We start from the raw sequence: 25,188 nt of genomic DNA, 5'->3' as shown, positions 1-25,188 counted from the left end.
GAATAAAAAAAAGACATGGGTCAGGTTCAACATTTACTCTGTGAGATGACTGTACCTTAGGCAATTCCTTGTGGTCTTTTTATTTCTCTGTGACTGTCTGTGCATTGTGTGACAGACACATACAGCATGAAATTTCAGAACTTCTTGCTACCTTTCCATTGTCTTCAAAAATAATGACTTTGGTTTTTTTCACCCTAAAACTTAGTGTTGTTTTTTAGCTTTTCATGTGTCTTCTGTTCTGTTGTCACAGTGGTTTTGTTGTGGCTGTTGTTGTTTGCTTGTTTTTATGCTCCTGTAACTGAAGGTTTTGCTGGTGGTGTTACTGTTTGCCATGAACCTGAAGAAAATTGGGGGTTCCATTTCTTGTTACTATGTTTATTCTCTATCTATATGAATTATAGTAACAGATACTAAAGTGTTATGCTGAATGAAGACTACTATGTTCCACCTATTATAAATTATGTGTATACCATGTTCATACCAACACTTGCACACATGTCTGGAGGATTAAAGGAGACGTTTTCTAAATGTATTCTATATCCAGCTTATAATTTGTTATGAACTATCATATCTAAGGGGAGGAAAGATTGCATGACTTTTCTAAGGTCTCTTCCTTCCTCTAATCAACAATGTTGAAAGATCAGGAAATATGTTTCATCTCTGGTTCAATATTTCACCAATCCATATTGAAAAAAATGTGCCCTGTGGTCTTAATGCGAAAAGTACATTAATGTCATGGCACTGGAGATGTTCTAGGTCCCAGAAAAGATGTGAGGTAGTCAGGGACAGCACATATGAGAACAATCTCATTAATGACACTACCAAATGAAAAACCAGGCATAGCAGCTGGAGCGGACACAACCGTAATTCTAGCTCTGTCATTTGTAAGAGTTGCTGCATGGTATTTATTGCTTACATGAATTCATTTGTTTTTAAGTGCATGGGTTTAACCTTCATTTTGAGTTTAATTCTGTATGCCACATCACATTAAAGAAATGCATGATTATTTTTCCTTGGTTTATATGTGTGGAGTCTCTGGACAGTAGCTAGTTTATCTCTTTGTCTTAAATATTATATAAGGTATTTATATAAATAGATGACTTTCCAAAAATACTGAATCTATAAATGGACACTGACACTGACATATTATTATTATTATTATTATTATTACTACTACTACTACTACTACTATCTTCCAAAACTTGTTTTCCATTCACTACTGAACATACAACTATTGACTGCAAATTTGGTCCCAATTATTTTCAGCTCTGATCTTTAATGACTCCAAATGGAAAATGAATACTTACGAACACTGCGACATGTCTTTGCTAGAAAATATTTCACTGGTACATTTTAAGGAAACTGTTTTAAAAAATGAGTATCTTACCACCAGCAGCTGAAGTGCACTTCTAAGAGTGCTTGCTACTCTTCATCTTAATTGATACTTTTTTTTTTTTGGTTTTTCGAGACAGCATTTCTCTGTGGCTTTGGAGGCTGTCCTGGAACTCACTTTGTAGACCAGGCTGGCCTCGAACTCACAGAGATCCACCTGCCTCTGCCTCCCGAGTGTTGGGATTAAAGGTGCGCGCCACCAACGCCCGGCTTAATTGATACTTTTACAGAGAACTTTGTCTTTTCATTGTGGGAAGAGATTTCTTTTTGAGTGACCGTTTCTGAGTTAGAAAAGAATGAAAAAAGTCCAACTGACCTTAAAAAATAAATTATTCTTTGTGATTCCAGTGTCCTGAAACATAAACTGGAAGCAGTTTCTGACAGCTGTAGTCAGTCGGGCTCAGCTGGATAGCCCCAGCTCCTGAATCAAATGGAGGAAATACCTTTGCTCTGCAAAGACAGAGGGTAGACACACAGTTGCAAATTCTGTGCTTGACACAGTGGCCAGCACAAAGGTGCTCTTTGCTGACTGGTTTGTTAAAGATAAAACTATGTATTCTAAGTTTCCATTTATTCTCCTAAAATATTCCGTTTTTTCATCCTAAAATCACACTGTCTGAGGCACTGTAACATGAACTCACCCTCCTCAATTTTTAAATAAACTACATGCTTCTTGTACTTCTACAAATCACCTGGATTTATCCGGCATCAGTGACCAGGTGGCCAGAGTACTCCCTTTGAGATGTTTGCAGCATATGACCTCGTGTTTCTGTCGAGAAATCACTTGATGTATTTGTCCATTTGCATGTCAGCATATGCTCACAGCCTGCTGAAGAAATGTGCATGATATGTATGTATGATATGTATGTACCACTAGCCAAGTTTGTCAGAAGAATCGGCACTTTGTTGTGTGCAGTTTAACACTGTCTTTCCATCTTGCCAGGAGTCAACTGAGAGCTCGAACACCACAATTGAGGATGAAGACGTGAAAGGTAGGCTTGAGTCCAAAAACGGAAAAGCCCTGACTTAGACCTCCACACCCATTGCAGCTTGATTGCTCCAAGTGACCGATGAATTTAGATTCCAAAGAAGGCTTTCCCCCAAAAGAAATTCACTTTTGTTTTACGAACACATTATTCTGAATAATGAACCGCTATGACTATGTCAAATGTTTTTCACATTTTATATGTTTTAAATTTTAAAATGTGCTCTGTGCAACCGTGCTGTTGACACCACAGCTAACGATGACTGATTTTAAACACATCAGTCTAATAGCCTGCCGGTGGTGGCGCATGGCTTTAATCCCAGCACTCAGGAGGCAGAAGCTGGTGGATCTCTGTGGGTTGGAAGCTAGCCTGGTCTACAAAGCTACAAAGCTATCTCAAACTGCCCCCCAAAAAAGTAGCATAAAATACATGGGAACTTTTGGTATATCACTAAACCTTGTATAGAAGACTTTGTTCAAGATTGTAGTCAAAGGGCATGCTATGAAAATATGCTAGTATATTTTTTTAAATTTTGATTGAATGGCATTCCATTGAATGCCAGCGAAGCTTTTTGTTTGGAAGCCTTTTGACCTAGATTTCATACAGTTTCTTAATATATTGCTGACATCTGTTTCATTTTTGTCTGCCAGAGCTTTCTAGCTATTGAAATCTCTGCAGAAACACACTCAATGTGCATTCCTGCTTACCCTACTTTCGTTGACCATGTGACCGGTTTTAAAGTGTTAATTTTGCTTCAATTTCTTGTGCAGTTTTATGTTCTTGTTGTAGCTCAATATTTGCAGCTTCACCTTCAGGAGTCTGGTTGACTGGAAATTTATTCTGACAAAAAGAATTAGAACAATAAAGATACTTGAAATAAAAATTTAAAGGACAAATATTTTGAATAATTGAAAGATGTTACTCACCAATTTTCTAAATCTTAACCTCAAAACACCTTACACACCAATGTCACTAAATGCTGTAATTTTTTAGGTGGCATTAAAGTCCTGAAGAAAAAACATGTACTTGTGCCATAGAGTGAAGGACCAGGGAATCTCAGGTCAAGGAGAAATACGAACTGTTTAGGAAACGACAATGGCTGCAGTCTATATTTGACAGTCACCTCTATTGACCTTTTTTTTTCTTGGTTAACTGACAGTGTTAACATGTATTCTTTATATTACTAGTACTCTGCCCTACCTCTACTACAGGGTTGTTTCTTAGAGTGCAAAACTGGATAGCGATGTCAAGGATACTATTAAGTCTATTCATCCCACTTTAACTAATGATCTAAGATTTGAGCAGAAGTAATTTTATGAATGTATTAGATAAAGACATTTTGTTAGTCAAATAAACAGATGCACCATTTAGCTTTTCAGGGAAAATCATCTTACGCTTTAGAATCATTGGCTCTTCAACTAAATGAAATGTTTTATATGATTTTGTTACCAGCTTATGTAAGTGCTTGGTGGGACTCCTAGAGAGGTTCTAGGCTATTGTGTACCAGAACAAAGAATTGAGCATTGGCAGCTGCATCTGAAGTAGAAACACTTTATGAAGGAGGGCGGTGAATATACTTCCAACAAAGAAAATAGGCCAGGGGAGAGAGAGCTCAGAGCTCAAACAGCCTTACTTGACTGCGGATGGGAGTTTGTATGTCACATTGTGTGAGCTTTCTGGCTCACTTGCATAGCCTGGTCTGTTTCACACATGCTCTGTAGCATGCACTTCTACATGCAACTTCATGCATTCTATGTCTCACTAGCATCTAGAATCTCTGCTTGAGGAGGGATGTTTTACATGCCACTTTAAGCACTCTGTGGTGCTCTGTGCCTATTAAGTGTCAGGGTTTTGTTGGCCTCAACTAGGGGTATTCTCCAGCTGTCCCCTTTGCCAGATAGTTTTTCTCATATGTTCACTTTTCAGCCTTTGTTAAGGCCTACTAGATCTTAGTCTCCACCCAATTCTCTGGCCTCAATTTTTTTAAAGATTTATTTATTTATTACATATACACCAGATTGAATTGTAGATGGTTGTCAGCCACCATGTGGTTGCTGGGAATTGAACTCAAGACCTCTGGAAGAGCAGTCATTGCTCTTAACCTCTGAGCCATCTCTCCAGCCCCCTGGCCTCAATTTTTAATCAAGTGTCTGAAAACCTATCCATTATCCATCAGAGAAACTGAATCTTTAAATAACTGAATATAATAAGGGGAATGCCAACAGCCCCGTATATGTACTTCATCCATCTAGGACATTTTCACACCTTGGTAATTATAAGAATGGCTTTAATTTGTGATGTTTCTCATCTGAATTCAACTAGCGTATTAAATATTTTCTCAGGTTAACTTACTTTAATTTATGTAAATACCAAGATCTAATATGAGTTTCTCAGTTGGGCATAGTAGCACACTTATGTAATTCCAACACTTAAGATGCTGAGGCAAAAAAAATACAGAGTTCAAGGCCAAGTGTCCTTACAAAACAAGTTCTAGATCAGCCCCAGTGGACATAGTGAGACCTGTCTCAAAGAAGCAAGTCAAAATCAAACAAATCAAAGGTTCCTTCAGGGATCTGAAAAACTGAAGCACTGTTTTTAGTTATCCTGAATTTGCACACAGCAAATATTAGAGAAATTGTGTATTAACATTGAGATTAAAAACTATAATATAAGATTAAAAGAAATGCCTACTTGATAACTGAACATAGAGGTTCATTTATATTCTGGAGCCTAATGAGTAAATGATATTTCTGCTTGATTTTACTAGTGAAGAGATGGCCAGCGTCATAGATATAGGCCCATTAGACCTTACTGCCTTCTCTCTAAAACATGTGCAGCTGTTTGATAGCTAGTTCTCTTAATATTGACAGAATCTAGAAACCTTTAAGATTAAAAGGTACTTTGGAAGATCACCTAGGCATCATTCTAGAGGTAAGGGAGGCAGAAGACAAAAGACTGGACCTCATTTTGATGAGTTTTTTTTTGTTGGTGATCTACTTCTGCAGGAATTTCTCCTTATTTCAAGTCACTGAATAATTCCGCCAGGAAAGACCTGATTTACTTAATTCGTTTAGATAAGTTTGCTCTGTTCACTCCAGGATTTGTCATACTGTGTAGTTTAGTGGAAAGTATGTTTATTGTTTTACTCTGTTAGAAGGCAAAGTTACATGGATATCCTCCATGTAGGAACTTATAAAGACACTTATATAATTTGACCAAAACTATGTCCTTTGTGCATGACCATATCACATGTAGAAAATTCCTTTAATTCCTTCCACTGTCCATGCTTTATGAGCAAGGTTGTATACAACATTATTACTTGGGTAAAACCCCACACTTGGCATCTAGACATTTCCCTATCATAGTCCTATGTTCTAACACCTGTTCTCCCCTGATACACATCTGGAAGCACCTACATTTGGCCCTTGATGCCATGTCACAAGCTTCCCATACCAGTGCCTGGTCCTCACCAGCTACCCAGGAATTGCAAGTTTTTCTCTTCTCTCTGCTGCAGAGAGTACGGGTGGGTCACACATCAGGGAGCCTAATCAAAGAAAGAAATTAAGTATATCAACAGCACAGTTTCATCTCCCAGGGTCTTAGGTGCTAGCTGGAATGTTAACTGCCAGACCAGCTGTTTGCGTAAGAAAGCTAGCAGAAGTAGTAAATAGATGAGTGGAAAATTTTAGGCAGTGAATGTAGTTTATCCTAGAAGCCAGGACTGGAAGAAGACTGTTTTCATTTAGGTCTGCTTGTTACGTTTCCCTTCGTAGCCTGGGTTCTCCCAGGCTCCCAGCTACATGTTACTTTTGAACTGTGTAGGGTAGGTTATCTGGATTTCTTAATTCACTCAGCAAATACTAAATGCCTTCTTTTCACCTGAACTCTTGTAACTAATCATGGTCAAGAGACATCAAAGATGGCGAGCAAAAACCTCATGTATGTTGTGCATAAAGCTTTTTTTCTGAAAGGTAGGCCCATTTCTCTTAATTCAATAAATAGGTAACAATGAGCAAGGAAAACGCAAGATCTCCCCATGATTAAGCCAAAAATCTTTTGTTTGTTTGTGGGGGTTTTGTTTTGTTTTTGTTTAAATACAGTTAATAGTGTGAGTATAATACTTCCTATAATCCTAACACTCAGGAGGCTGAAGTTGTAGGATCCCTAGTTGGAGGTCAACCTCAGCTATGCAGAAAGAGCCTGGCACAAAACAAAACAAAGATGAACAGAACAAAAGTGTTACATATAACCCCGTGTTCCTATCCAAGCATGCAGTCATCCTGAGGACTTCCCTACTGTAGTGATCTTCTTACAAGTCTCCCAGAGTTCACTGTTTTCCTTCTCCAAGGGCAGAGGGCAGAGTACTCACATTCTAGTGCTGACATTTTGCACAACTTCCTAATATTGTCTTGTATTCAGAAGTCAGATATTATTTTTGATGCTGTGTCAGGAGGCTCAGCAGCTATTCGGTGTCACGGAGAGTTAGCCACAGTTTGGAAGGTAATGGCATTATAGCAAAGGACAGTTACTGCCACAGACAGGAAGTGGTCATGGACCATAATGCACAATAAAATTTCTCCTGCTAAAACTGACTCTCTTCAAAGCTTAAACTACTAGGTAGAAATTGTTGAACTAGCTGTTTGCATTTTGAATACATTTCAAACTTTACATTAATTTCTAGTTTTATCAACCAGTGTCACCATTAACCTTTCACTTGTGACTGGAACATCTAACAGTGATCCTTTCTACTGGTATGGGGGTGGGCTTCCGCACTGTCTGCATATGAAGACTGTCCTTTGGTTTGTGGCTGTAGCCACAGTTTGCAGGGCCTGTCGCTGTATGCCACAATGCCTCTCCACCTCCTAACCCACCCAGCATCATTGCTCAACGTCAGCTCCTTCCTGATGAGCACACCTAATTGTTCCACCTGATACTCTTTCCCAGCATGCCAAAGCCGTGTCGCCTATGGAAGCTGGGCTTTGTGCGTCCTTATCATCTGTCACTCATCCTGTTTCCAGCATGCCACTTCAGCTCACCACTCAGCAGTTACTCTCTTGGATCCCTTGCTGCATGCCACCTACCTTGCAGGTCTAGCCCAGTGCAACTCAGCACACCAAGCAGAAATCGCTAGTTCTGGGCTCAACTGGACAGGGCTACATCCTTGCTCAACCCTTTCTCCATTTCCTGAGGTGATGGTAAAGAAGCTATATAGGATGCTTCCAGGAGGCCCTGTTAAAGACAAAGATGCTGAATCCTTATCACCTGCTTCGGATCTGGTATCTGATAACATCCTCTTGTCAGCTCCTGAGCTAACCTATCAATCTTTTGGGGGATGAGTTTTATGTATGCGTCTTCTAAATCCGTCCATTATTATATAGTGTGGTCACCAAGTACTTAGACCCAGTGACCCAAGTGGACTGTTGCCTTGAGGAAAATATTCCCTTCTGCTGGGGGCTTCTCGGGGTAGACGATCAGATGCTGCTCTTCTTCACACCTGTGTGCTGCTTATCACTCAGGACTTCTCTTGCTTGAACGTCCCACTTCCAGAAGACACATAGGTCAAGAAACACATTTGTTCAAGAAGTAGTGGCGATTGCACCTTCTATCAGCCTAATGTGTCTTAGACAGCTTGTAGTAAATACAATAATTTCTTTCATATCTAACCCACAATTTCCTTTTGGATGTTTTTAAGAGAAAAGAATGTGTCTGCATGTATGCACGTACCTGCTAATCTTTAGATCCTTAATGGACCAGAAACTTAGGATTCAGGCAGAACTTGGTTCTAGCCTGCAGTGCACAAACGTTCTCCTTTCCTCTAGACATTTCTCCTTTCAACACATTTCTAATTTACCTAAACCAGAATGGCCTCGCTGATTTGCTCAGTACCAGCTTCCTCCTGTCAAAATTGTCTCTTGAGTCTTCATCAGTGGCTGCCTCATGCTTGTGTTAGCAACCCTTCGGACAAAATGCAGAGTCCAGACTGCTCCCAACCCGGTTAAGACAAAGAGAGAAGTAGGAAGAACTACATTTCTGTAACAGAAAAACAAACTCATTCTGAACTCATAAACTATGGGCGAGAACCAGGCGATGGTGGTGCACGCCTTTAATCCCAGCATTCGGGAAGCAGAGGCAAGTGGATCTCTGCGAGTTCGAGACCAGCCTAGTCTACAAGAGCTACTTCCAAGACGGCCTCCAAAGTCACAGAGAAACCCTGTCTCAAAAAAAATAACAAACAAACAAAACAAAAAACAACTATGGGCTTAGAGGTTCTAGAAATATATTTGATAAAATGTAATTATTTTTTTAAATAGCTATAGAAAGGCTGAGGACTTAATTCAGTAATAGAGCACTTGCCCAGCCTGTGTGAGACTTTATGTTCAACCTCCAGTACTGAAAAAAATGTGTGTTTGGGGGTGGGGTGTGTGTGTGCGTGTGTGGGGGTGTGTACCACAAAATGATATAGCTCTAGTTTATAAAATTATCCATGAATTCTAAACAGATATACAGTCAGATACCACACCCACATTGTCCTCATCTGAAAATTCAACCAAGGATCAAAATTTCTGGGGGTGAGGGTAACTCCATCCCAAAATAAAAGATGCCAAGAAAAATCAGACATAATCAAGGTGAACATGCATGATATCATCATCCTTTACCAGACTTTCTCAACCTTCCTAATGCTGAGACCCTTTAATATGGTTCCTCATGGTATGGTGACCCTAACCATAAAATCATCTTTTGATGCTACTTCATAACTATAAATTGTAATAAATTGTAATGTAAATATTTTTGGAGGTAGAAGTAGGCCAAAGGGTTTGTAAACCACAGATTGAAAACTACCTAACAAAATCAAGTGTTTGCACAGGATTGACTTTGCATCATGTTAGGTATTGTAAATAATCTGGAGGTGACTTATAGTACATTATGGGTACAGATGGGTTATGTTTAAAACTATCCTGTTTTATATGGAGACCTTGAGCCTGCTTAGATTTTGTTGTCTGCAGAAATCTGGGAATTCTCTGTGGATGTGTTTTAAGATTCCATCTACCAGTTTCTAAACTTTGATTAGGTTGTGACTTATGAACGTTGAACTCATTTTAGTAATCATTAAAATCTGACTATATGAGTCTTAGAAAGAGGCCGGATGTCAAGCTACACACCTGCGTTCCCAGCAATCTGGAGGCAAAAGTGGGAGAGTAGCAAGTTCCAAGCCATCAGGAACCACATAGGCAGGTCTCAGCTACCTTGGGCTACAAAAGGAGACCCAATCTATAAAGAAATAAACAGCTGATCAGACTCACCATACATAGTATCAGACATTCTATAGCTAGTCACCTCTTAGTTAACTATAATATAGTTGTATAGGCGTTACATTAAGTGTGAAGCTTTCATGGTAGTATTCATGTATTTGTTTTTCCCACTAACTAATTGTAAAAATTATCCAATTTAACAGGGGCTACATTTAGAGTTATATATAAATTATAACTTTTATCACATTCCATCTGCTCTATCAGTTCATATTGTATTCTTACCACTGTTTTTAGTGATGTGTAATATAAAAGGTCAGCAATAGCCTGCCTGGAATCAGGATTCTGTAGTCTACTTCAAATTTCATCCTTTATTAAACTTGCTTAGATCGGGTCACTTAGCTCCCCTGTGATTCCAGGTGGCTTCTAAAAGCATAATTTAGATCTTAATTCATTAATTCATGCTTTTAACGTTTCCCTTACATGTCTGTGATATAATATTAACAGATTTTTGTAAATTCTATGGTGGCACGCCTTTAATCCCAGCACTCGGGAGGCAGAGGCAGGTGAATCTCTGAGTTTTAGGACATGCTGGTCTACAGAGTGAGTTCTAGGATAGCTAGGGTTTCACAATGAAATCCTGCCTAAAAAAATTCTATGGATGGATGGATAAATGGAGATAGATAGATAGACAGATAGACAGACAGAGGGATAGAAAATATTATAGATGTTAGTCATGCAAGCTACCCAAAATGATCATAGAAATATTAATTCCAAGCTGAAAAGCACAAAACAATTGCAATAAATTAATGCAATTGTACAGAATATATTTATAATTAGAAGAAATATTCTACTAACATACATACATATGTCATCAGTTGCACTATAAAGTTAGTACTTTAGATACATCTAGTACCAAGAAGTTACATATTAACAATGAAAAATTATGAAAACAGTATCTATGGGCTAGAGATTTGGATTAGTGGGCAAAAGTACTTATTGTATAAGTGTGAGGACATAAGTTTGAATCCCCTAAACCCACATAAAACCAGACACACAGTACAAACATCTGTGATTAAAGAGAGACGGGAGTTGGAGACAGGAAAATCCCCAGAATCTCTAGGGCAAGTCTGCTAACAAACAGCAAAGAGAACCTATCTCAAGCAAAGTGGCAGTTGTCCTTAGACTGCAACCGTTTAAAAGCCTAATATCTAAAATCACTAGTTGAACTCATTTGTTTGTGTATAGAAGTTAAATCTCAGTTATTTACCTTTTCTCACTGTGAATTTTGTGTAATTCTTAAATCATTTGCCATAATGAATAGGTACTTTAAAAAACATCTCCTTCTGGATTTGTGCTGTTTTCTGCTAATAAATATATCTGAAAATTCTGTGAAATTATATGATTATATTGTAAGTCTTCCTATAAGTGAAATAGATTCAATATAATTAATACTATGAATTTCTAGAATGTTCTTTTTTCCATTTAGTTAAAAAAAGTATTACCCATGCTTCCCCGCCCCCTGCCATCACTCACCCATTCTGCCTCCCTCATGTCCACTCTCCCCCACTTCCCTTCCAAATACAATCTTCTGTTCTTTGACCATTGCTATTGCATATACTTATAAATGGGTGAACATGTAAATACAATCTGCCAAATTTGTTCACAGTTGCCTGCATGTTAATGTTTCTAGGGCTGACCACTCAGTATTAGGCAACCAATCAGGAAACTCATTCCTGGGGAAAACTAATTCTCCTTCTCTTGGGAGTTGTTAATTGTATGTAGCTCTTCACTTAGGAGTGGAGCCCTGCAGGATTTTCCATCACCATTTCAGGATGTCAGCTGGTGTTGGAAATATCCAGGTCTGATTTAGGCAGCCATGTTGTTAGGGTGTCATGAGTGCAGCTTCCCTGTTATAGCTGGAAGGCACAATCTTACTGCAGACTTCAAGATCCTCTGGATATTACAGTCTCTCACCTCCCGCTTCTAAGATGTTCACTGAGCCTTGGTGCCAAAATTATATTGCTTACATTTCAATTTGTTTTGGCCACCCACTTTCGGTTAGTTGTTCTCTGCATTTCGACTTAGCTGTAGCTTTTGGTAATGGTCTCCTGCTGCTGCAAAAGCAAAACTTTCTTAGTTCTATTCATGTATGTTTTCCCCACTACATAATTTAAAACGTGGTCCAATTTAATAGGGGCTACATTTAGAGCACTTAACTGGACTAAAGGAGTTGTGTGCAGGTAGAGGAGAAGGCAACCTTCCTAATTATCTCCAAGCTCTAGAAACGCTCATTGGGGAGGAATTAAATATTAGGAAGCACAAGTTGTGCATGAGGAAAAATGGAAGGTGTTGTAAATCCAGACTCAAGATTCCTGTTCATAGATGAAATCGGTAAGGGATGAAACCCGTAGATGGCTTGGCCTTAGAAGCACAGGTTTTGTGTTTATTTGAGTTTTCCTTCGCTGAGCTTTCTAGTCTGTTACTGAAACACAGGATTTTCATAAGAGTGTTACTGAGATAAGAATCAGTTAGGGGAGGAACTGCTTATTTTCGTTGTGTGTGTGTGGTATTCTTTGGAAAATTAAGTCTGTAGAAAACTGCTCTCCTTTGAGGGCATTCATAATTGCTCACTCCTCATTTCTTTATAGTAACTGAGACATGGTTAAATATCACCTGTTTTAATCTTGGCCCCATCACCTACTGACTACAAGAGCTTAAGCAGAACTGAAGCACAGAAGCTCAGTTTCCGGCTGACAAAAGGAGATGGTGGCATTGTTTTCAGATGAAGAGACTTAGATTAAAAGTGCTTGCTTACTCTTACAGAAGACGCAGGTTTAGTTCTCACCACCAACATGGACATGTACAACTATCTTCTAACTCAAGTTCCAGGGTATCTGATACACTTTCTTAAACCAGTACCACTCACGAAAGTGACGCACACCCATACATGCTGGCAATATATTCGTACACATAACTTAAAAACGAGTATCTCAGAAGAAATATTTAAAACCCAGACGTTCTGTACTAACGGGTTTTTCCATGGTGCAGAGCCCACAACAGCTTTTTGAAGAGTTAGCATCAGTTCTGAGCAAAAGGGTCAGTGTGAGTTTCCAAGTGTACAGATATGCATGCAGTAGTTTCCAGATGTCCAGATACAGATGCAACAGTGTCACCAAATGCAAGGTCTTCGCAGGGGGCCAATGGCACACTCTTACAGTCAGTGTCTCTGTATTATACAAACACAGAACCCAAACACACATTGAGACTGCAGTCTTCTAGAACAATCTCCTTGAAGATCTGACTTCTGAACTTAGTTTTAAGGGTAAGGAATTGTGTTAACCAGAGAGGAGAAATATATTCCATGCAGAAGACATAAAAGCATAGCACCATATGTCTAAACTACTCGGGATGCCAAGGGTATTACCTGGGAGTGAAATTCAAATCCAAGCCATAGAAGATGAAACTGGAAAGGGGGGAAGATGTAGTCATATGTGCACTTGGTCATTCTAAGGAATACAGGTGACACCCCATGAAAATGCACCAAACACATGGGCAATGTCAGGAGGTTCCCTTGGGTGAGTGGTGTATCATGGTGCCTATAGGGAGAAGGAACGTTATGAAGCTGTGTGGCATGCGTGCAAGGGTGGGGAAGGCAGAGGGAAGGAGGACACACAGAGTCAGACAGAGTGCATTTGTCTTGTTTGAAGGATGAGGGAGACTGGATGATACTTGTAGGCTGGTGAGAGCAAACAGACAGAGTAAGAGCCTTTCCTGTTCTTTCTTGAAGTTTTCATTCAGCTCATCATCTTTCAGCAAGTGTGTACTGAAGGGTTCTTTAAGCAAAGCCCTGTTAAAGGAAATAGGTACTGTATTCCAAAGTGAATATGAGTGGGAGCTACACTTGTACGAAAAGTATCCTTTGTTACGAGAAGAAAATAAAATAAAGATGGTTTATAGTTTTTATCAGACACAGCCTTGTCATAAAGAGGATGGTAGACTGTCTATTGACTCTACCTGACATCTTGGGGAAAATGCCACTACTAAGTAAATCTTACTAATGCAATCTTTCAGGAGAACAACTGGGAGCTTAGGAAAGTTAGTGACATAGCCATGGAGCTGCCATCACACTGTCAGGTGCTGCCTGAACCTCACAGTTCTGAACTTATAGGTTCTCTGGGCCCAACACAATGCTGTGTACTTGAAATAATATATGAAACTCTTCCATAAAATTGTTGGTGAAGATACATGTCTGGTAGGTTTTCTAGCAAGCATAAAGATTTGTAAGAGGAAGCACTGGCCCAAGCTTTGAGAATCTAAGTTTTGAAAGGTAGAAAGAGAAATGTTAAAACTATTCCTGTTACAGTAGTTTGTTAACAAAAATTGGGTGCATATACTGAACTCTCTATTAGAACTCTGTCAGGTTTATTGCTCTATGGCTGGTGGAGGAAGCAACTTCTGGATGGTACATTAGAACCCTGACTCCAGGTTGGAGAGGGGGAGGAGAGAACCTTGAACAGTGTGCACAGGTTCAGGACTTGCCTGTTCCTGTAAGAAGCCCGTGGTTGGCAATCCTGACACTGACTTGTTTCCAAATGCCAAAGGGAGTGAGTTTCTCAGTGACTTCCCCACCTAACCCAGTGCAGATCCTGGGGAATTTTGCTTCTCCTGGTTCCCTGGTGTATCTCTGCCTTTAGTTTTGACATTTTTCTGGTTGCCTTTCAAAGCTTATTTCCGGCATGAAGTTTAGCCTTTAAGGACATGACCTAATATTAGCACTTGGAGTCATGAATGATAGAACTGCCCTTAACCATCTTTGGTTTTCTCTCATTCCTGAAAGTGATGCATCCTGGGATGGGACAGAGTGAAATTTCCCTTTAAATAGCTACATCTTGATTTTTGCTTTCCAGTTTTCAGTTTCTGGGTAACACTGAGATAATTATAAAACAAGGAATAATACAGGCTTTAAATTTTTAACCTAAAATGTCAGGTGTGTGGGGAGACCTAAAAATCACAGAACTGTGGAGACTGAAGCTAATCTTGAAGACACAGAGAAGCTGTCTCATGTCAAAAAGCAAAAAACAAAAGGTTCACATAAGGACATAACTACTATCGCATGTGAAAACTCTAGATGTTTATAGCATGTAATTCCCACAGAGGGTCCTATATTTTAACTATTTGAATTCATTCACTTTTAGGAGCCCAGCTCTCAGATGAAACCCAGCACACCCAGCAGGTTCCCATGAATGACTTCTTTTGTTCTGTGTTATTATTTCAGTCGGCGATAAGATTTGCTGCTTGCCCTGGTGCACAAGCAGATGTTTTCTCCCTAAGTGTTGTGTGTTGTGCAGTGTATCCTTATTTCCCTCAGTATATGATGCACTCCGTTAGCAGTTGTTGGGCAGACTTTGCTGGTCTGTTTTGTGGAGCAGGAGAATTGGCTTAGTGATGAGGATTGTGACTCAATTTACTGGGGTAGAAATAACACCTCTGCCAGAGCCATATGGTCCCTCTGAGAACTTGCATGTGGTCAGGTTTGCACCCAAAAGGCACTGTTAGAACGTGAGAGTTCCTTTGAATGGCTAGTTAGATCTCTTTTGATTAGAACAAAAAGTTTTAAAACTGTACTGAAATTTGACCATTTCCAAACTTTTCTGTCCTTCCTTCCTTCTTTCCTTTCTTTCTTCATTTCTGCCTTTCTTCCTTGTCCCTTCTCTCCCTCCTTCCCTCCCTCATTCCCTTCCTCCCTCCCTTTCTTTTGTCTTTCCAAGACAGGTTTCCACTATATAGTCCTGGCTGTTCCAGAACTAGCTCAGTAGACCAGGCTGTCCTTAATCTCAGAGATCTGCCTGCCTTTGACTCCTGAATGCTGGGATTAAAGGTTTGTGCCACCACCACCCAGCCTCCTCACTATTTTCATAGATACATAGGTAAATAGTCTGTGTGAGTGTATTTGACACCACATACCCACACATAGCATATTTTTAAAGTGTCAGTGCACATTGACACCCCCACAAAAGACTCCCCATTCTTCCTTCCTCATTCTATGGGCATTTGTTTTGATCTGCAGGGTTTTGATCATATTGCATTACTCTAAGATAGTAAGCCTCCAACCTCATTTTCCACATCTGTGTCCAAATGCATCTATAAATTATAGATTGAATTTGACATAACTGTGTCACAGTCCAGGTCCTTTAATACACCTGTGTCATCAGTCTTACTGATACCCCCATGCAGTCTCTCGGCTGATCCTCTGGTTCCTCCTTAAGGACATACACTGTGAGGTTTTTGTTTTGCTAGTTTGAATTGGCTTTTATTTGCTGACTCCTTCTCCATCACTCTGGCCCAAAATAACAGCATGCTTTGCCTGCTTATTGGCACAGCTTCTCCTCTGCATTTTCTGTCTGTAGTCTATTCTGGACACAGTATTCAGACTACCGCTTTTATCTGTGCTCTGCTTAGAATTCTGCGGTGCTTTGCCAAATCCATTAAAATCCATTAAGAGCCTCTGCCCAGCAGCACTCGCTTCCCACCTGACCTCGTGCCTTCCACATGCAATGCAGGCACACTCTTCTGGTGTGTGCAGCAAGCTTCTGCCCCGGTGCCTTTGTGCTTCCTGTTACTTCCTGGTGTGTCCCGACACTCGTTTCCACTCTAGTCTCTCATCAGATATTGCCCTCTGTGTGTGAGATCTTCCACAGAAGCTCTGCTTACAAGAGCTTCCCTCCAAAACACAGCCATCCTGGTCCCCTTCTCCATTGTTCTTTTCTCCTAACATGTGTGATTATCAGAAATACAAGTTTACTCATTAGGTTACTGTCTCCTTGCCCACACTAGAATACCAGTTTCCTTAGGGTAGATGTTTGTTTGTTTTTATAGAGTGTGAGTAGTGCTGGGTAGTAACAAGAATAGTTATTTAACTGATAAAGGAGGGAAGCATATTGTATACCAGTTAGATCACATCCTAGCAGCCATTAAAATATCCAGACAATACCGATATTTACTTCTGTGGGTTTTTGCGTACATGACAGTACCCCTCATAATCTCAGAGATAAAACACAGAATGAATGCTCAGATGAAGTTCAGTGGCAGAACACCTGCTTAGCACGCACAAGTCCCAGAGTCCCATCTCAACCAAAACTAGAAAACACATTTTAGAATAACAAGTGTAAGATCTTTTGCTTTGGGGTCTGTTGTGAGTGTGCTATATCAGAAACATAGACGCACGTGTTGTATTTTTCCGCAGTATCTCAATTTATTTAAGACCAATAAATTCTCATGATGTAGCAATTTCAGTGGCAACAACTTTGCCACTTTCCTTGCTAGCCCAGAAGGAAAACAAGGCTTGTTTTATTTGTATTTTAATTACTAACATCAACTCTCAGATCACATGTTATCACCATGTTATATCTATGTGTATCTACATGTGTAAAGAATGCAAGGGTTAAGAGGCAAAAAGTTTCAAGGCATCTCCAAGAAGCCTGAGAGGCAGAAGCTGGGAACTAACAGAGATGCTAGATCATCTTTTTTGATGTGTTGATAAACCAAACCAAGCTGGAAGTCTTGTGGGAAAAGTTGCTATGGCCATTGTCTGTAGAGTCAGGCTGCTGCTGCTGCTGCTGCTGTTGCTGCTGCTGCAACTGCTGCACCACAGCCTGGAATTGACCTGCATCATCAGGTCCAACTGAAGAGGAGAAACAGGACAGATACAGAGGAACAAACAGGAAGATAGACAGGAAAACAGACAGAAAGGAATCCTCGGCAGTGGGCAGTAAGTGAAGATGAGCCCTTAACAATCAGAATGTATACTAGAATCCCTGACATGCTGTACACATTAGGCCTCATTTTTCATTGGCAAATATGCTTGTACTCAGCCTAAGCCCTATGAAAGACAACCTCAGAGGACATTCCTACGGGTTTTCATCAGAAATCTCAAATAAGTATCACCATGCTGTTCCAAAGTGCTTTTCTGTGGGAGAGTCCTGTTATTACCTTACTCTTAGTTAATGGAAGGTGGACATGAATTTCCTGTGTGGAGTATTAATCATTTGCCAAACAGTGGTAGTAGTATCTGATGAATGTTTGTCCTTTTAAATTGTATTTTTTTATTTTTAACTTTTTATTGCATTTTTTTTTGCTTGTTCATTTATTCACTGTGCCTGTATGTGGTGTGTGTGTGTGTGTGTGTGTGTGTGTGTGTGTGTGTGTGTGTGTGTGTGTGTGTGTGTGTGTGTTTAGGCACAGATGCCCAGGCTTCATGTAGAAGTCATAGAACTTCCATTATCCCCTTCTAACAGACAGGTTCCACTGATCAGGTTAGTCAGCAAGACAGGAGACAAAGAACTTTACCAGATGAGTCCCCTTCCTAGGCCTCATCTTTTGAAATCAATAAATAAAGCGAAAAATCACACCCACAAGTATGTATTAATTACATTACATTTGACAAGTTATAAAATATGCACAATGTGTGGAGTGTGTGTGACTAGGCATCCTGTTGTTGACTCTGGAATAAATTATTAATCTATTTAATTTAGGTTGTAGTCACATTAGTTAGACCAATAATGCCTTTATTGAGCCTGCAAAATTTGGCCAAGCACTTTTGAAAATCTCTATATGTTACTAAGGGCACCACACATGCTAGGTAAGTGATCTAACACTGTGTTACTTCCCTGACATTCTTTTAACACTTGTAGTTTTGTTGTTGTTTGGACCAGAATCTCGCTGTTTCCCAAGCTAGCTTTGAAATTTGCTACCCAGCTTCCTGCCACTGTCTCCCAAGTAGCTGAGATTATATTCCTGCAAAACAGTCCCACATCTAATAACTACTTGTACATTAATTTTCTAAGCTGAATTTAGAACAGAGTATCCCACTGCTAAATTGATGATGCTGTGTCACTCTGGGGTGCCATGTAAATAAAACATTTGAATCTGATAGAGCAGTTTTAACTTTCCAAATTAAGCTTTGAAAAATAGAGTAGCTAATCAAAGAAATTGCTCTTGTCTGAAGGAGTCTTATTGTTGCTGTTTTTCATATGCACAGAGACATGGAAAGAACTATAGAAATTCACATGCCTGTGTGAGTGTGTTTCTGTAGCGAACATCAAAATCACAGGTTATTTCCCTCTAATCCTAAGGAGGTACTAGAAGTTGTGACAGACTACTCTAAGTTTTTTCAGGTTCACTACTGCTTTACCTGTTTCACCCAGTTAACTCCAATAATATCAGTCTTGGCTGATAAGCACATGAACTAACTACATTGAGTCCTGTCCATTGGTCACAGTGCTATGGACAAACATAGTAAGCTACTATCTTGTCAAGAAGTTTCATAATATCTTAATCAGTTTACAGCTTAAAACTGTATTCCTTAATCATCTTATTTGTCCTATCTACCTTTCCACTTGTTCCCCACTAATTATTGAGAACACTTGTTCCAGTGTTTCACACGGTGTAGGGCAGGTAAGAGTCTACCCCACGTACTGTGAATCAGCCTTGCTGCTTCTTCTTCACTTGGCCTGATTTGCCCTCACAGATTCTTCTTTGTAGACTCTAGAAGTGCTATGATGGGCTTTGAGTGGAATCTTGTAGTTACTAAGCATAATAATTAAATACATGAGTGGATGGGATGGCTCAGCAGATAAAAGCACTTCCATGCATGCCTGAAGACCTGAGCTTGACCTCTAGTGTCCACAATAAGTTGTAAAGAAAGAATTTACTAAGTTGTTCTCTCACAGCTACATATGTTCCATGGCATATGCACACACACACACACACACACACACACACACACACACACACATGCCATTATCACCACCATCACCATCTTGATCATCATCTTCAAAGAATTATCTAGAAAATATAGAATGGAATGATAGGCGACATCACCACATATTCTTTCAAGAGATTATGTCAAAATGGGTTAAACAAGGGTTAAACACTTTTAAAAGGAAAAGTGTCATTCTTAAAATTGACATAAGCACCCAAAGTTAGTTGTTAAAACTCTCTGACTTGAGCCTCATCAAGGTAATGCTGGTATGAGAAAAGCTGAAATATGAACAAGAACTTCTACTAACTGGGAAATGGGAAGAAAACTTCAAAAATATCAGAAGAAACTGGAGAAATATCAAGCAGTAGCATTTTCCAGTTGTACTATGGTTTTTTTAAAAGAAAAATGAAATTTGCAGGTAAATGGATACAAATAGAAATATTATACTGAGAGAGATCACCCAGGAAGGCAAATGAAGCATATTTGTGCTTATCTGTGTGGCTCCTAGCTTCCTTTGTTTGTGAGTATAAAACCAGAGTAACCACAGAAAGAAATGTAAAAAGGGACCGAAGATGAGAAGAAGCTAGAGAGAGACAGTAGGATATGGGTGCTGTGAAAGAGGAGATGGAAAAGGCAGAAGGATGGGGGTATAGCATTCCACAGTACCACTCCCCATCTCTGGCTCTTAAATCCTTCCCACCTCTTCTTCCATGATGTTCCCTAATGGCAAATATAGTTGTCCCATTTAGGACTAAGTACACAATCTCTTATGTTGCAGTCCTGCCTCTCTCCACTGACTGATGCCAACTGAAAGACACAAACATCCCTGAGCTAGGCTGTGCACAACCAAGTCTGTCTATACAGGAATCTAGGTCTAAACTAGAATTTGTCATCTTAAATACAAGCAGGTGTTATGTCTTTAGTTTCCTATCTTTCTTTTTCTCTTTCTTTCTTCCTTCCTTCCTTTCTTTCTTTTTCTTCTTTCTTCCTTCCTTTCCTTCTTTCTTCCCTTCCTTTGTTCTTTCTTCTTCCTCCTCCTCCTTCTGTGTTGTCAACTAAGAGAAAGTGGTACCACATCAATCTGAGTTATGGAGCACACTAATACTCTTACACATTTGATGGTACACACAGTGTTAAGCTATTTCCAGGATCTTGAAGTCAGTTTGGGGTAGCAGAGTAGTCAATTGCTTTTATGTGACTCGTCTTAATTCTTTTACGTAATTGAATGTTCTGAATAACCACACAGGTTCTTTATACCATGAAAGATTTTACTTTTTTTTTCTTATGAAAATCTCTATCACTGATTTTTACATCCTTTTCCTTTGTTTTTTTCCCAAGACAAGGTCTCATCATACGGCCTTGGCTCTCCTGGAATTTGCTACTTAGAACAGGCTGGACTTAAACTCGAAGAGATCCACCTGCCTCTTCTTCCCAAGATTTGGGATTAAACACATAGACTACCAGGCCTGGCTACACATCCCTTATCTGTTAATATAGCATATATTTTCATTTCATTAGCATATCAAAGATAACTTTAAGAATTTTAAAAATCTAGGCTGGTAAGCATGCACACTAAAGAATCTCTGTGCTGAGTCTTTCTGCTCCCATATGTGTACTTTGCTCCCCAGTTAACTAACATTTAAACTTTGAAGCAACTGTGTGTTCTAGAGAAAAGTACAAGGATACTTTGATTATATTTTTCTGTTATTTTTGGGAGGCTAGAGTGACTAAAACACTGAGAAATCTTGAAATTTATCAGCATTAATGCATAAGGGTATTGCCTACGCCTACATATATGCCTGTGCAAGATGTGCAGGCATGGTACCCTCAGAGGTCAGAAGAAGGTGTCTGGTGCCCTGAAACTGGAGGTAGAGAGGGTTATGAGCTGTCATATGAATACTAAGAATCAAACCTGGGTGCTCTGGCAGAGCAGTCACTGTTCTCAACAACTTAACCATCTCTTCAACCCTGAGAAGTGGGTATTTTAGAATAGATGCCTTCTATAGTTAAAACTGTATAGTAACTTTTGCAAACATTCCTGTATATAAATTTGGTGTTTGATTGTTAGTCTCACATTTGAATAAAATCTTATAGTTTACTAAACCAACCAGTCATACTCTTTGATAGGTGTTTTTCTAAGTGATATAATAAAAGTTATTCTCTCCAGTATTAACTAACACGAAATTGCTGAAATAAAAACAGAGTCACTAAGAATCAAACTGTTAACTGCACTGAGAATACTAAGTCTAGCTGGGCTTATAGGCACCTATTTTATAAACTACCAACAGCGTGAAAATAATCCTAATTTGTATATTTGCTTAATGTAACTGTTCCCAAGGGTTATTTTTGTTAATGGCAGCATGGAAAAGGACAATAAAGCCATGGGCCTCCCAGATGTGTGGAACTGGCACAGTAATTAATTGCAAACCTGGCCCAGTAATTAAGTAGTCAGTCACCTTGTCATAGTAAGTTCAAAGGTATTTAGGTGGCTCATTTAGGTTTATGATTTCAAAATATTGAAGTGAGCACTGCGGGCTATGAGGAAACAGAGGTTAGCAATTTGAATGGCAACCAGGGGGGCTGAATCACATAAAGCTCAAGTTCTGGCCTAGTCTGAATTAGCTGGATGGCATAGCAAGTCACTCCATCTCCCTGTCCCTCATGTGTCTGGGAGCTAAGTAAATTCCATCTGAAAGAACTGCAGTATACATGTGGGAAAGACTGAGCAGAATTGCATAGTGTCCTCGAGGAGCAAAGACAGATCCAGACAAACCAGACCACTATTCCCATTAGGCATCTTTTGCTGACTGAATACGTAATCTTTAGACACAGCCAAGTAAAGCATTTCAACATGTAATAATCTGCAAACATCCTGGGGCAAAAAAACCACATAGCCTGGGTCCGTTTCCTCAATAAGCTGATTAATCACAAATGTGAACAAATAAAAATCTCAAACTCATATAGTTGGATGTTACCTTTATACTCTGTCTCTTCTTGAATCAGCATCTTTCAAAGTTGCCTGGAAACCCCTAGATTTCTCTGCTATGCCTGTATATGTTGTAGCTTCTTTAGTTCTGGCATGTAAACCCAAACAACAGCTGGGCATCTTCCAGGTATCTGACATTTATTTAATGTTTTTGAATGTATACTATATTTTATATAGGTTGTCTGGGTATGTGTTCAGACACATATGCGTTTAGATACATTGGCTTGGTTCCAAGTGTTCAGAATACAAAATTGTCACATACTCATTGGGGACTGCACTACAATCACAGTGAGATAAAAATAGCTGGATGTGGAGCCCTCAGGGATAGCAGCAATACAGAGGAGGTAACCTATGAGCAGGGCGTGGGAAGGAGATATCCAGGCAGAAATTCAAGATGGCAGAAGAAAGGGATGTAGAGAGAAGACGCAATGTCATCAGCGATTAAGGAATCAACACATAACAGAGTCCCTGGGGTGGCTGAAGAGTGGGTGCTAAGTAAGGCAGAAAGTTGGAAAACTACTGAAGCGCATAAAGAAGGTTGATCTTTGACTTCTGAACACTAAAGATGCTGAAACCCTGAAGGGAGTAGGGTGGACGGTTCTGCTGCAGTGAGGGGCAGAATGAGCCAATGTAGGAGAAGACCCTGGAGATGGGGACTTCTGAAAGCCTAGATCACATCATTGGTAATGGGCCCTGAGAGAAAGGACTGTCAGAAAGATTCATAAGTGAGGAGACTCCCGTGGTCCATTTTATGAGGGTGTGAACATAAAGAAGGACACCAAGGCTTCTGGCTGGAAAAGTAGACTTAATTGTCAGTAGTCAAGGAGAAAGGTGCAGGTTAAACCAGAAAGTGAAGTGAGTCTGAAATGCCCTATGCCTAAGCATGTTTAGAATATGGCAAGCCAACTGGAGAGATGGCTCAGAGGTTAAGAGTATTGGCTGCTCATCCAGAGGACCTGGGTTAAATTCCCAGCACCTACATGGCTGCCTACAATTCTCCCAGTAATATCCAGCACCCTCGCACAGACGTACATGTAGGGAAGACACCAAATAAAAATGAATGAATTATTCAAGCTGTAAGAAGGAAGACAGAGACTGGAAAAATGAGGGCTCAGTGGTGGAGATTGGGCAATCCTCAGCATGTGGTTAAAACCAGAGGAGTGTATGAGCTTGCCATGAAATATGAAGGTTGAGAAGGTGCCCTGGGAAACATCACAAGTCCCAAAGAAAAGTAATGACTCATGGATGATTGTATATGAGGACAAAGGAGCAGTGGACTCCAGAAGTAACCCAGCTGGGAGCCTTGGTAAATTGTGGCACCATTAGTAAAAAGGAGAAAATATGGAAAGAAAAGGGTTTTTATAATCATTCCATATGAGTCAGAAGGGAAAGTCTCTTCTTTCATTTGCATAAAACAAGTTGCTTTCATTTAAATTTATTCTTTATTGGGTTCTTACATTATGGGTTTATTTTGGCACTATGGATTGAACCTGGAGCCTCCCTGCATCCTAAGCACATGTTTTATTATTGAGGAGCATCCTCAGACCCTGTTTTATATTGGCTAAAGGCTTTATCCGACACCAAAACAGCTATATTGTGTGCTGTGAAGACCACTAGACTAGTAGTTATAAGCTGAGTTTCTTCATTCAAGTACTTATTGGACATATCCTCTAAGCCAGGAACTATGGTAGGTGCTGGTTGCAATGATGCCGTGCTTGCCTCAGACAAAGAGGCAGAGGAAACTGACTAATGTGATGAACCTGTAAAGACAGGGGCACTAATTGATTTTTAAAACCACTATAAGGCATGGGTAGCTTTATAATAACCTTTGAACCTGACCTAAAATGAAAGCCTAAGAAGGGTTTTTTTTCTACTTAAAATATATCATTTCCCTCTTTCCATTTCCTCCTTCCAACCCTTCCCATCCACACGTTGCTTCCTCTCAAATTCAGTCTGCTTGCTCTTCATGACTGTATTGCTGTTCTATTCACACACGTGCATGCGCACGCACACGTACATGCACACATATGCACACGTACATGCACACACACAGTATAAATTCAATGGGCCTCATTCATTCACTATTTTTGTGTTTACAAGATTTCAGGGCTTACCACCTGGTATAAGATACCCAGTTAGGGGACTCATCCCTAGAGATGACTGTTCTCTCTAAGTCTTCATTCCTTAGCTGTTTGTAATTCTTTAAAGGTGAGGCCCAATGAGATTCTCACTTCCATGCTACCATGTCTATTGGTGTTATTCCTGTCTTTTTCAAGGAAAACTAGTTGAGATATGGTTTTTTTAAACAAATGCTGAAACACAGATGTGTGAATAGTTCACTAAGAAGACAGACAACATATGCACAGGGCTGGAAATAGGAAGAGGTATGGGCATTTTGAATTTTTCCAGGAGCATTGTGAGATGCTTTGACTAGGTCTGTGAAGATGGGTAGGATCGAGGCTGTGAAAGTTTCACAGTCTCATTTTGAATGCTAACAACAATGAAAAGTTTATAGAAGACTTCAAAGGGAACATTCTCTGAATAGATATGCGTGTGTAAACATCTGAATGTCTCATAAGGAGAAAAGCAAAGATCTGCATTATTCACAGAAACTCAGTTAGGAAGCACAGTAGGGGACCTGAACAGGGAAGAGTTCTTGGACCCAGAATGGTGCAGGAGAAATAGACCAATGTGGAACAGTAAAAGATGAAAGTAATGGAATTTGATGGACTAGATAGAAGGATGGGATATTTCCTCTGGTTCTCAGGCTCTTCCCTGTTTATACATTGGATCCATGGGAAACCAATTAGGTCT

General features: G+C 39.7%; 1 protein-coding gene across 24 annotated transcripts in view; it reads left to right on the top strand.

Moving 5' to 3' along the window:
* The window catches only part of Camk2d (calcium/calmodulin dependent protein kinase II delta), a 249,204-nt gene that overhangs the window by 207,788 nt on the left and 16,228 nt on the right, over nt 1–25,188 (top strand). For all 24 annotated transcript variants that reach the window (XM_040751902.1, XM_040751896.1, XM_040751880.1 and 21 more), the window contains one exon: nt 2,336–2,384. In XM_040751902.1, coding sequence (XP_040607836.1) covers nt 2,336–2,384 — 49 coding nt within the window. The remainder of the gene's footprint in view (nt 1–2,335; nt 2,385–25,188) is intronic.

The sequence above is a fragment of the Mesocricetus auratus genome, unplaced genomic scaffold, assembly GCF_017639785.1.
Source record: "Mesocricetus auratus isolate SY011 unplaced genomic scaffold, BCM_Maur_2.0 Super-Scaffold_100009, whole genome shotgun sequence".
Taxonomy (NCBI): domain Eukaryota; kingdom Metazoa; phylum Chordata; class Mammalia; order Rodentia; family Cricetidae; genus Mesocricetus; species Mesocricetus auratus.
This window is presented reverse-complemented; position numbering and strand designations above follow the sequence as displayed.